At 43.3% G+C, this 13,486-nt stretch overlaps 1 protein-coding gene across 2 annotated transcripts in view; it reads left to right on the top strand.

The window, feature by feature from the left end:
- Positions 1-13,486, top strand: part of ACACA (acetyl-CoA carboxylase alpha) — a 297,390-nt gene that overhangs the window by 58,178 nt on the left and 225,726 nt on the right. For both annotated transcript variants that reach the window (XM_055001998.1, XM_055001997.1), the window contains 3 exons: positions 3,407-3,516; positions 5,511-5,592; positions 6,955-7,053. In XM_055001998.1, the coding sequence (XP_054857973.1) occupies positions 3,407-3,516; positions 5,511-5,592; positions 6,955-7,053 (291 nt within the window). The remainder of the gene's footprint in view (positions 1-3,406; positions 3,517-5,510; positions 5,593-6,954; positions 7,054-13,486) is intronic.

Raw genomic sequence — 13,486 nt, 5'->3', positions numbered from 1 at the left:
TGAGTTTTCTTATCTTCCATCCAGTTCAAAGGAGGGTCAGCAAGAATGTTGTCCCTTCTCTATTTTTTCCTCTTCCTTCCTGTGAAATGATACATCCAGTCTTTATTCCATCTGGGCCACCGAAGGTGGATTTTCTTATCTTCCATCCAGTTCGGGGGGGGGTGTGTGTCAACAAGAATGTTGTTACTTCTCTGTTTAATTCTCTGTTTAGGAGACCCTCCATTCGGTAGTAAAATGCTGGATTCTCTCTTTGCAGGTCTGCTTCATGGTTTTGCTTTTTTCTTTGTACTGCAGAGCAAATCCAAGAGGGGGTGGTCCCAAACCAAATGAAACGAAGCCGAAGAACAGGACCATGTACAAAAGAGTTTAATTTTCTTGCTATCAAAACTCAAATATAGGGCACAACGAAAAGCCAAAATCAATTTTCTTGCTTTCAGAACATGATTGTAAGGCACATAATAAGCCAAAATCAACTGAGGAGTTATGAAGAATTCCCAAACTCCTTGCTGGAGGTGGCAACGGGTTTGCCAGCTTGGAAATTAGGCCCCATTTCGCACAATGTGCTTTGTCATAAGCCACATGTAAATCAATTATAGTCTGCTACTGCTACTGCTACTGTTAACAGAAGCTTCTAAGAGAAAAGTAGCAGTAGCAGACTATAATTGATTTACATGTGGCTTATGACAAAGCACATTGTGCGAAACGGGGCCTAATTTCCAAGCCGGCAAACCCGTTGCCACCTCCAGCCAGGAGTTTGGGAATTCTTCATAAGTCCTCGGTTGATTTTGGCTTATTATGTGCCTTACAATTGTGTTCTGAAAGCAAGAAAATTGATTTTGGCTTTTCGTTGTGCCCTATATTTGAGTTTTGATAGCAAGAAAATTAAGCTCTTTTCTTTGTACTGCCTTGTATCTTGAAGATGACGTACTGGTACAACCGTCCGTTTTGTAGACTCAGTAGATTTTCCCCATTTTGTAAATTCATCTCACTTCATTTTATTTTCCTTTCAAATGGATCTGTCTCCTTAGAGATTTGCTCTGTGTTGTTGTTTTTTATCTTGCTTTTGTCCACTGCCGCTCCAAATATCCCATCTGCTTTATTTAATATTTCAGTCATTAGCTTGGAGGCTTCTTGCAATTTCGTAAATACATCTTCTTCCCAAGAAGCCATTTCAATTATGGCTAGTCTCATCACAGTGGTAAAAAGCTTTGTTCTGTTAATTATGTTCGGAAATTTATTGCTTTCCAGCCATCTGCTGGGAGGATCTCTTTACACTCTCTCCGTCTCCCCCTCCTCCTCCCAGCTTCAATCCAACAGCTGCCTTACACACAGGCTGGGAAGCACTCATAAAGCCATAAAAACAATCTGCTTACTTGGTAGAAGGGGTCATAAATCTTTTGTGCTGTCTTGAGGTTTATCTGTCCTGTTGGGAATCTGCTTGTATTCGCTGTAAAAATGCTTTAATCTTGCTGGACTTTTGGTTTCCGCAGCTTTATGGCCATAGGCCCTTCAGTTGGTCCTTGCTATCGGAACCAGTGCTGAGACATCTCGGGGTTCGCCAGACCCCTTGAGCTCTTCACCTTGTTCCAGCCTGCCTCCCCTCTCTGGGTGGGGGGGGGGACTTGGGGTCCTGAATTCTCAGGTGCCAAGGAACCAAGAAGGTCACAGCAGGGAGCTCATAGAACTCAGCTGCTGTGGCTTCGCTGTTCCATTCCGGAAGTCCCAGCAGCACTATAGTTCTAAAGGTATTTGTATTCTAACCTCTCAGTCAATGTAAGTCTATGAGGTTAACTAAAATAAATCAAAGCAAGTCGCAGCAATTAAACCCAGAAAAATACAGGGAAAGCAAGTTACAGCAATGCAGAGAATATACTGGAATTATCACCAACGCATGTAATGAATTAATTCTGTATGGAGATGCTCTTTGAATGTGGCTTGTGAAGAAGCATTGCGAAACGGGATGTATTAGTTGCTAGCGCACCCGTTGCCAACTCTCCCGGACCTTTGCTCCCCGTCGGATGCAGTTTTTGTTCTCCACCGACGGCCATCTGCCTGCATAAGAGAAAAAGAAAAAGAATTACGAAAGAGGATTTTCTTGGATCTGAACTGTGATATTTACCTGATTTTGGAGGCATTGGTTGAATGATAATGTGTGACTTGGGGTACTCATTGTATGATTATAAAGAGTTTGTAGATAAGATTGCACTTTTTGCACTTTACAGTTAAAAATTTAAAAAACTATATTAAGATTATAAATTGAAAATTGCATTATTGTCAGTTTCTTAGGACTACAGTCTCTGGTTTGTACTTTGATATTTGGAGACCTCCCCTCTGCTTTGTTTGCGGTCAGCCATGAACTCGCCAGAGAGTTTTAGGCAACCACAAACTCTCCTCTCTTTCCAAGGTGTAGAGAATAATTGCGACTGGCCGTATACAGCCAGATAATGTGTGTGAAGTGCTCTAGGTACTGGAAAGTACAATATTTATTTATTTGCAGGTTTTATAGTCTGCTTTTCTTACCGAGTAGGTAGTTTATATAGTGTAAGTCAATATGATCTATGGCTGGGACAGTCAATAAACAGTGCAATAGGTGGGTATTGGATAGTAGAAAACAAGCAGAATTCTGCTACAGAGCTAAAACAATGCTGAATCAAAGCATATGCAATGTAAACGCAACACATTAAACGATGCAGAAAATACCTAGTAGGAACATACAGCAACAAACAGAACGCTGTAGTGTAGGTAACGGGGTTCCTGCCCCTTTACCAAAACATCTTTCTGAATTATTTCATTACAGCACAACCCTTCTGCCTTGCACAAAAAAATCCTGAATAATTCAATTTCGCATAGTTTGTCGAAATCTGGGAGAGTGGGAGCCTTCCTAACTTCAGCAGGCAGGCCATTCCTCTTTTATGCTAAGCAGGGCTTTTTTTCAGCAGGAACGTGGTGGAACGGAGTTCCGGCACCTCTTGAAAATGGTCACATGGCCGGTGGCCCCGCCCCCCTGATCTCCAGACAGAGGGGAGTTTAGATGGCAATCTCAACTCCCCTCTGTCTGGAGATCAGGGGGCGGGGCCACCAGCCATGTGAACATTTTCTTCGAGGGCAACCCACTGAGTTCCACCACCTCTTTTCCAAGAAAAAAAGCCCTTATGGTAAGTATTGGTGGTAATAAGATCTTTCTGTCCAAGAAAGTTTGGAGGGGGGGGGCGATTTTTGAATTTCATTTAGCTCTTCTTTAAAAATGCATATACAGTATCAGTCCATGTCCAAAAAGCTCTTCTCAGGTCTCAAGCTGTGTCTCGTGTTGTAGATTTATTTACACTGGATTTTTAAAAAACTGATGCTTTTGACTGTTGCTTGTTGGACGTTTGGTCGACGCCATATTTCTTTTCATAACTTGCAGAATACATCAAAATGGCAGATCATTATGTTCCGGTGCCAGGAGGCCCAAACAACAACAACTATGCAAACGTGGAACTGATTCTGGATATTGCAAAACGGATACCTGTGCAGGTGAGGCGGGCTTGAAAGATGGGATTAGGAGACTAAAGAATAAAAGGTTACGTGATGTGTCTATACTGTGTTGGGTATGTGGATTTTGTGGTGTTGGTAACTAAGCCTCTGGTGATTGGCTGAGCTGCCCTGATGTCACACAAAGGGGGAGGGAGGTGTCTTAGACATTTAGCCAATGACAGCCAAGGAGACAAGGCAAGGAGAGGGGACTAGGGAAATAGGGGCGGGTGGAGAGAAAGAAAGCCTTGTTGCTCTTTAATGTGTATTTGTGTGGTGATAGTGAGGTGGAATGTTTGGTGTTCTGAAAAAAAAAATAGTTTTTACTTAATACCCTTGGCCAGGGGTGGGCAAATTGCGGCCCGCGGGCCACATGCGGCCCGCTACAGAGTTTTTTTGTGGCCTGCCAAGACAGTAGAAAAGTGTGATAGGGTACATTTGTCTCATTAAACTGATTCTAAAATTAAATGTGCTTGCAGCTATAGATGATATGAAATTAGCACAATAAATAAATTGAATAAAACTACCACTATTTAATTTAATTTATATTTATTGATTTTTATGATACAATTTATACCTTTTCTGAAATGCAAAGTTAACTAATGAATGCAATCATTTTAAAAGGTGCGGCCCTCCGCTAACCTCCGCTCCCACAAAGTGGCCCCCGAGCCAAAACAATTGCCCACCCCTGCCCTTGGCTATGCTACCCCGTGAATGGAATCTTACAATTTTTTTGTATTGGTTTTTGATGACACTGTCTACCTTTAAAGGTAAAACACTCTTCACTTATCCCAAGGGAGCTTGGTTTATACTGTGCATACGATACACAGATGTTAAGACCAACAGATAGAAGAACCAAATACAAAACCGTTTGTTAACGAATTCATACTTTAAGAGTGATATGACTATTTAACTGAACATTTGTTGTCCGGCTACAGCTTTCTTACTGTTTTCTTTAGTACTACAGTAGGGAGCAGCCCCATTCTGGTGCTCCTTGTGACCGAATTCAAAGAACCGATATCCTCTCCTGTTGCATGTACCCCAAACTTACAGTCACCATGACTTACTCCCATTGCTGTGAACTCTTTTGGTTGAAGCGAGAGAAGTTGCGAGGATAAAATGGAACGGAGAATAATGTCAGCTGCTTTGGGCCCCCCGTGGGGAGAAAGGTGGGGGTAGAAATTAAGTAAATAATAAATCAGAGGTGAAGATGGGGGTGCTGGCTCTGAAAGCAGGGCTTTCGGAGACACCAAAGATGTGGGCTTACAAGTTCTTGCCGCTCCGTCCTGGCCCCTTAAGCAGGGCTCCATAAAACAGAGCAGATCCTAGACCAGCCTGCCAAATGGTTATACCAGTGTGGATCCTTGGATCAAGATGTTTGAATGCTCTTGAAATAAGTGTTCTGGGAAGCAGTTCGAGGCCTGAGGGGCAGCTAAGAACAAGTGTGCAAAACAGGAGAACTTTACACAGTAGAAGCTGATCAGGCTCTTGGACGGAAGTGCTTTATTGCGCTATGAGAGCAGAGGGCGGAAGGGGGCCTTTGAAGGCAACAGTGAGGAATTGCGTTGGGTCCAAGAGGGGTCAGGAAGCCTGTGTAAGTATTTAGGGAAGGGGACATTGCATGGCCCAAGTCCTTTGGTTGGACCGGAGTATCACAAGCAACAAAACTTTCCCCCCAAATGCAGTAGGCTTCTTTCTTTCCTGTTCCAACGTGGCCCACTGAGCATTCCCCATTCCAGCGCCATTACCCAGTTGGTAATAGGGCTTGACCCTTACCCTTCTTCCCAGTCCCTTGAGACGGAATTGTCAGCAAGAACTCTCTGATTTCCATGTTGTGCCCAGCACTTTTCCCTCTGGTGACGTGAAGTAAATAGGAAGCAGTTGGCAGCTGTGAAGATCTGTGGGCAGGGCTTGCTTTTCTTGATTTTCACATAGATCTGCCCCAAAAGTCATATCTAGCTATCAGTGAAATGACCTTGATTTTCTTCCTCTTCCAGGCAGTCTGGGCTGGTTGGGGGCATGCCTCTGAGAACCCCAAATTACCCGAACTCCTCCACAAAAATGGAATTGCCTTTATGGGTAAGGAAGTGAAATATTTCTGAGGGCGGGGACTTTGGGAAAGTTAAAGCCACCTTAAGTACTCTAGAAGAGATACCTCCATTGGCCTCTACTCAGAGCCCAAATAATTTCTGTCCCCCTCACAAACACAGACCCCCATCTCATAGGTACAGTCTGATGAGAGCTAAGCTACAAGAGATGAATTACACGAGGTCTCACATGTGAAGGGAGTCGCAATGTTAGCTGGGAAGCTGAGTTTTAAAAGACAGATCGGAAGGCTTTGTCAATTTCCTCTCTCTACAGAGCAAGCAAAGATGGCTCCTCAGAGGGGTTGCTAATTTCCTCTTTGCCTCCTGAAGGCTCTGTCAATTTCACCTCCCCTTCTAAGAGACGAAAAGGAAACAACCCCTCTGAGGAGTGATCTTTCCCCTCTGTAGAGAGGGGAAATTGACAAAGCCTTCTGATCTGTCTTTTAAAAAAACAACACTTTATTTAATGTTTATTTTAAACATTTTATTTTAAAACTCAGCTTCCCGGCTAACATTGTGACTCCCTTCACTTGAGCGTCCTCGTGTAATTCGTGTCTTGTAGTTTAACTCTGAGTCATAAAAGAAAACGACTTCTGAAATGACTTAAATAGATCCTCTTGTAGTAAAATGCTGGCTGAGCCATTCCTTTTGGGGCCCTGTCGAGTGTCTCTATTTCTCTCTTCCTCGAGCACTATCAGTCTGTATGCTACACACAGATATAGTTTAATTGGGATCTCTCTGAGGATCTGCCTAGTGCAGCATGCTGGACAGATGTCCTCGGAAGGTCTGAAACAGATCGAGAAAGAGGTAGCTATCCCCTCTCCCCACCCAAGAATCTGGTTTCTTCAGAAGATCTGGGATCTTTATGTCCCTTGTGCTTTCTGGAAGGGGGAGACAAGCCCTTTTCCCCCTCCTGTCAAGAGCCATTTTTATACTTATGATGTTTTCTTTTGTATTGATGGGATTTTTTTGATCGTACCGATCTTTTATGCGGTCACTTCAACTTGTGGAAAGGCAATGTAGGAATGTGCTTAAAGAAATGGCTGGCCCAGGTCTAGCTACTGCTGTCTATGTCAGATCTCCTGCTGTGTGTGACACGTGTCCTGTAGGTTGGTCACCCGTGTAATAAAGCAGGGGGAGACAAGTGGGGAGGGAGCACCTCACCAGAAGACGCAAGAGCCCTGCCTGGGGCTACTTGTTCTTGCATCTCTGCTCCCTTGTGGTGAAGTGAGGATACGACCGTTGTAAATGGAGTAGAGAACAGAAAGCAGGACTGTGATGGCTAGAAGTGTGGGTGCCGTGGCCTTTCCATGGCCTGGATTTGGCGTTAGCCTTTTGTGCTTTTTCTTCATAGGTCCCCCAAGCCAAGCGATGTGGGCGTTGGGAGATAAAATTGCTTCGTCGATAGTGGCTCAGACAGCAGGCATCCCAACGCTTCCCTGGAGCGGCAGTGGTAAGCCCCACGCAGAGTCTCTCGTCTGCCCACCTGGGCCTTGTTTCTTGCAGCCAGTGCCTAAAGTTCTAAACTGAAGACATAATGAAACATGGTTATGAGAGCACACTGTGAACCAGGAAGTCTTTGGCCTGTTGGTTGGAAAAGCATTTATATCCTGGCTTTCTCTCATGATATTAAACCCCAATTTAAAAATAATACACAGCACGATATAGCTAACAATTGCAGCCAACAATTCCAGACAGTAAAGCAAGTATGAATGCCATTAGAAATGTCATTAGCCAGCATTATAAGTGGTTTACAGCAGCAGCATTTCAGAGTCATGCTACAGCCTTCAAGATTGTCGTCTCCCTCTTGGGATCCTTCCTGATGTGTCCCCAACCATTTGAAATATGGTTGGGGACACATCAGGAAGGATCTTCTATGAAAATCTCAGCGCCTGGGAAAGGCAGTAGGGAGAATGAGATCCTCGAGGTACTCTGGCCCTAGGCAGTTAAAATCAGGCCTTTTTCCTTTGGGCCTGAAAATGAACTGGTAACCAATGTAGATGAGACAGAATAGGATTTGTGTACTCCTGGTGGGCTTGCCCTCCAATGACATGCTTGGCAGCCTCACCTTCACCCAGCTGTGGTGTTGGTTTCTGAGTGTTCTATGAAGGCATTGTGTGGCAGAGTGTATTACACTAGCATAGTCTGGATAGTATGAAAGTATGAATAACCATGGTTAGACACCCCCCCATCTATGAAGGCATTGTGTGGCAGAGTGTATTACACTAGCATAGTCTGGATAGTATGAAAGTATGAATAACCATGGTTAGATACACCCCATCAATGAAGGCATTGTGCTGCAGAGTGTATTACACTAGCTTAGTTTGGATATTATGAAAGTATGAATAACCGTGGTTAGGACACCCCCCATCTACGAAGGCATTGTGTTGCAGAGTGTATTACACTAGCATAGTCTGGATGTTATGAAAGTATGAATAACCATGGTTAGATACACCCCATCTATGAAGGCATTGTGCTGCAGAGTGTATTACACTAGCTTAGTTTGGATATTATGAAAGTATCAATAACCGTGGTTAGGACACCCCCCCATCTATGAAGGCATTGTGTGGCAGAGTGTATTACACTAGCATAGTCTGGATGTTATGAAAGTATGAATAACCATGGTTAGACACCCCCCCCATCTATGAAGGCATTGTGTGGCAGAGTGTATTACACTAGCATAGTCTGGATAGTATGAAAGTATGAATAACCATGGTTAGACACCCCGCCCATCTATGAAGGCATTGTGTGGCAGAGTGTATTACACTAGCATAGTCTGGATAGTATGAAAGTATGAATAACCATGGTTAGACACCCCCCCCCATCTATGAAGGCATTGTGTGGCAGAGTGTATTACACTAGCATAGTCTGGATAGTATGAAAGTATGAATAACCATGGTTAGATACACCCCATCTATGAAGGCATTGTGCTGCAGAGTGTATTACACTAGCTTAGTTTGGATATTATGAAAGTATGAATAACCGTGGTTAGATACACCCCATCTATGAAGGCATTGTGTTGCAGAATGTATTACACTAGCATAGTCTGGATGTTATGAAAGTATGAATAACCATGGTTAGATACACCCCATCTATGAAGACATTGTGCTGCAGAGTGTATTACACTAGCTTAGTTTGGATATTATGAAAGTATGAATAACCGTGGTTAGGACACCCCCCCATCTATGAAGGCATTGTGTTGTAGAATGTATTACACTAGCATAGTCTGGATGTTATGAAAGTATGAATAACCATGGTTAGATACACCCCATCTATGAAGGCATGGTGCTGCAGAGTATATTACACTAACTTAGTTTGGATATTATGTAAGTATGAGTAACCGTGGTTAGGACACCCCCCCCATCTATGAAGGCATTGTGTTGCAGAGTGTATTACACTAGCATAGTCTGGATGTTATGAAAGTATTAATAACCATGGTTAGGCACCCCCCCATCTAGGGGTGTGCACAGCTGGCTGGCCACTGTCACCTGGCTGTGGGTCCAGGATTATACCTCCAGTTCTGGATTTCTAGAGAAGGTATGACTTTCTCCTCAAGGTCTTTCTGACTCAGAGTAACTTTGACTGACTTCAATCTCGAGTTTGTGAGCCTGTATTAACCTCCCATATTTGTAACCTTTTTTATTTATATTTTCCACCTCTCCAGAGAGGAGATCAAGGCAGTTCACGGAGTGAAAACAATAAAATGGAATCATACCCCTCACCCATAAACCCCATAAAATTATTATTATAAAACTAAGCCATAAGAACAACATTATGAAGATAAGATTGGCCTATCTTGCAGGGTAGTTGTGAGGGGTTACTGAGCATGCACGTAAAGCCCTTTTGCAATGGATTGCTTATCCTTGTCTTATTAAAATTTACAAACTGTTTAGTTACAAACTGTTTAGTGTCAAGAGTTATATTTCAACTTTTAAACTTTTGTTCCCTTTTCTCCTTTTCTATCTGTACCCCTGTCTCTTTTTGATGATGGTATTTCAGTTTTGAATAGCTGTGAACAGGGCTTTTTTCTGGGAAAAGAGGTGGTGGAACTCAGTGGGTTGCCCTCAGAGAAAATGGTCACATGGCCGGTGGCCCCGCCCCCTGATCTCCAGACAGAGGGGAGTTGAGATTGCCTGCTGCAGCAGGCAATCTCAACTCCCCTCTGTCTGGAGATCAGGGGGCGGGGCCACCGGCCATGTGACCATTTTCAAGAGGTTCCGGAACTCCGTTCCATGGCGTCCCAGCTGAAAAAAAGCCCTGGCTGTGAATGCCTTAGGTATGAGACTTAAAACAGAGATTTCTCTTTTGGAGAGCTTGTTAGTGCGAAAATGTATAGGGTTTTCCTTGTTTTAACTCTTCTCATTAGGCAGACAGAGACTTCTTTTAATATAAGCTCTAACTTTTTAAATAAAGCGAGTTATTAAAATATAAAGGCTTATCCGATTAAAAAGGAGCACCTGTGTGGTTATACCACCTGTTAACTACATTAAAGTTCATACACAGTTCACTAGAATACATGTGCACTACTATGGTACGATGTGCTCTAATCCATATTCCTGTTACACTTTGCAGTCACGTGCTCCCCGGGCATCCTTAGTCCAGCTGCAGCCTCTCAGCACCATCCTTCTCTTGCAATATGGGAGTCACGGCTTTTTTGGTGGTAGCACTCAGTGGTACTGAGTAACAACACCTTTTAGGGGGCTCTCCCGAATCCTGCAGGGGAATTGGTGGAAATTGGTGCAATCTCGTCTATGAATACGGGAACCCCCCTGCTCGTTATAAAAAAAAAAAACCCTATTCATTGGGGTGATAATATTATGGTGGTGCTGAGGTAATGTCTATGAAGTTTCTCCAAAGCTACTATGGGCAACCCTGGTAACAGATATATATAACACAACAAACCAAGGCTCAATACAGTCAAAACCCTAAAGGTATAATTCAATTTTACATATTATAAAGTGCAAAAGTGCTACAATTTCATATATACATGCAAAAAGTCATAGAATTACAAAAGTGCATAAGTACAGCGTCCATTCATTAATCAGTGTAAACTAATTACAAAATACAGATCTTCAGTTGTCCGGAAACAATCCAATGAATTAAAGTGCAAATGCTACAATTAGTAAGGAGAAGTCGGTAGGTAGGAGATCGTGCCGCCAGAATGTTGCAATGACAGTCCATAAAATCAATTATATATATATATATATTCACGGTTTGTGGTCCGTGGTCCGTGAATCACGTTTGTGGAGGAACGGTGGGAGACCTTGTTTTTTGTGCTCACAACACACTTACGTTCAGTCTGAAAGATCTTACGCCCAGGAGGAAGTGAGGAGTGGTCCTCACGAAACGGGTTAATTACATTTTGCCTGCAAACCCCCGTCGGCGCTCTTTCTGTATATATAATTGATTTTATGGACTGTCATTGCAACATTCTGGCGGCACGATCTCCTACCTACCGACTTCTCCTTACTAATTGTAGCATTTGCACTTTAATTCATTGGATTGTTTCCGGACAACTGAAGATCTGTATTTTGTAATTAGTTTACACTGATTAATGAATGGACGCTGTACTTATGCACTTTTGTAATTCTATGACTTTTTGCATGTATATATGAAATTGTAGCACTTTTGCACTTTATAATATGTAAAATTGAATTATACCTTTAGGGTTTTGACTGTATTGAGCCTTGGTTTGTTGTGTTATATGAAGTTTCTCCAGCAATTCTAGAGCACTGCTTCTAAGCACCAGTGCTGTGCGGTAGTGCAGTGTCATAGCTAAGAAGCTCACTTCTGACTGAGAACAACTCCTCTTTCAAGTCCTGCTTCAGCCATGACCTTTGTAGGTAGCCTTTGACGACCTTCTTTTGGCCGCAGTGTCCCACCTCTCATTTCAGGATAATAATATTGTCCTACCGTACAGGGTTGTTTCAAAGATAACTGAAGAAAATGTGTGTAAAACTCTTGGATCTAGCACTTGCAAGTGCCTTGTGTAGTCTTTACAACTATGTTAACTTAAAGTGCTGCTGTAGCACAGTGGTTAAGTGGTTCAGCTGCGAATCAGCACTCTACTGGTTCGAATCCCACTACTGCCATGGGCTCAGTAGGTGGCCTTGGGTCAGCCACTCCTCTCAGCCCCGGCTCCCCAGCTGTATTGTGGGGAGAATAATAACACTAACTTGTTCACTGCTGTGGGCGGGGCACTAATCTGTCTAGAAGATGAGTGCAGTTATTATGCTTCCCACCCCATTAATTTGCCACTTCGGGCTTCTGCTGTTCTCTCAGATCTGTTCCTCTGGGCTTAGTTAGTTGTTTTTTCTCCATTATGGCCAAATCCTTGAATTTAGCATCTAATGTGAGCAATTGTTTAAGCCTTCAAAAACTTAGCTATGCCCATCTTATCTGCAGTTCAAGTGTTGATTCAAGGTAGACTCCTCTTCAAGGAAAGCAGGATATGAAAGCAGTACTTTCTATTTCTCTAGTAGATGTTTCCCTTCTTGATCTGTTGGCATACATGGTTCTCCTCCCCTCATGTTATCCTTACAAGAGCCCTGTGAGGTTGGCTGAGACAGCTTGATTGCCCCAAGGTCCAATCAGTGAGTGTCATTGCTGAGTAAGGATTTGAATCCAAGCCCTAGTCTGATATTATAACCTCTGCGCTACAGGGGTCTCTCTACAGCCATGGTAGTGCCCAGCCTTGCTGTGCTTATTGCCAGCCCATGTAAATGTGCTAAATTCTGCAGATGTGTGTGTTTGTGTTTTTTTGGGGCGGGGGGGGGGGGGATGCTGGTGGTTTCTGAATGATGCTTCAGTTAAAGGCCACAGGCTGTGGGGGACAAAGGTTAGGTTCCAGTGATGAAATCATATCTGAATTTTGACACGTACCCACACACACCTGAAATTTTGAAATCAGGAAAATCAGTTTTGCAATGAAGTAGGGCTGAACCGAAATGTTGTGCTGGGGTATTTTAAAACATGCTGCCCTCTCACGAATGAATCATTTAGAGAGAGGGCCAAAAACAGTGTCTTCGTTCAGATTTGGATTTATGATGGCGTAATGACATCCCACTGAGTGCGTGAATCACATGATCCTTGACCAGCGGGGGTTACCTAAAGTAGAAGCCCCTCTTAAAATGGCAGCAAGTTGCAGGTTGGGAGAGGAAGGAAGCACCTGTGAACAGCTAAGCCATGTGCGTGTTGTGCAAGTTGCCCGTACTCACCATATTCATGGTAAAAAATTGGGATACCTAGTTTTTGATTCAGAATACCTGAATCAAAGGTGAAGTCCACCTAGTATTTTGAATGAGAAAGGGGACTATGTGATTGGTTATATGTTATACGTTACGTAACAATCGAAGGATTATTTCACCCAGTAAATGCAATGGGACAGCGGACAATATGAGTGTTTGTATTGTATCAGACAGACATTGTGTTGTATATTATACTGCTATTGACTAGTGATACATGAATTAACCCCTGTTTCACCTCCTTGAGCTTCGGCTTTTTCTGCACGGTTTGAATAGGAGGTTTCCCGTTTTGGGTCGACCTGTATGAATTTGCCCAGTGACAGCTCTGCATCAGAGGCTTGGCTCCATTCTCTCTCCTTTCCCCACAGTGGGTGATCACTAAAAGCAGGGCCTTTTCTGTGATGGCACCTAATTTACTGAATGCCTATCTGTGATAGAGGAGCTAGTCCTGTCCCTTTCTGCTAGTCACCCTTCTATTCCTGTGAAGTGGGTTACAGCCATTCAGAAATCTTACCTAGTTTAAGGAACCAGCCGGGATGGGGGAATGAGAGGGAAAAATGAGTTCCGCTGGCAGCTCTAGTTGGATAGGGTTTGCATGTACAGAGTGTTAGGTTGTGTGAAAAGGCTGTATGTTTCAGAGCT

Source organism: Eublepharis macularius, chromosome 17 (assembly GCF_028583425.1).
Source record: "Eublepharis macularius isolate TG4126 chromosome 17, MPM_Emac_v1.0, whole genome shotgun sequence".
NCBI classification, from domain to species: Eukaryota; Metazoa; Chordata; class Lepidosauria; order Squamata; family Eublepharidae; genus Eublepharis; species Eublepharis macularius.
Note: the sequence above shows the minus strand (reverse complement) of the source record. Positions and strands in the feature narration are given on the sequence as shown.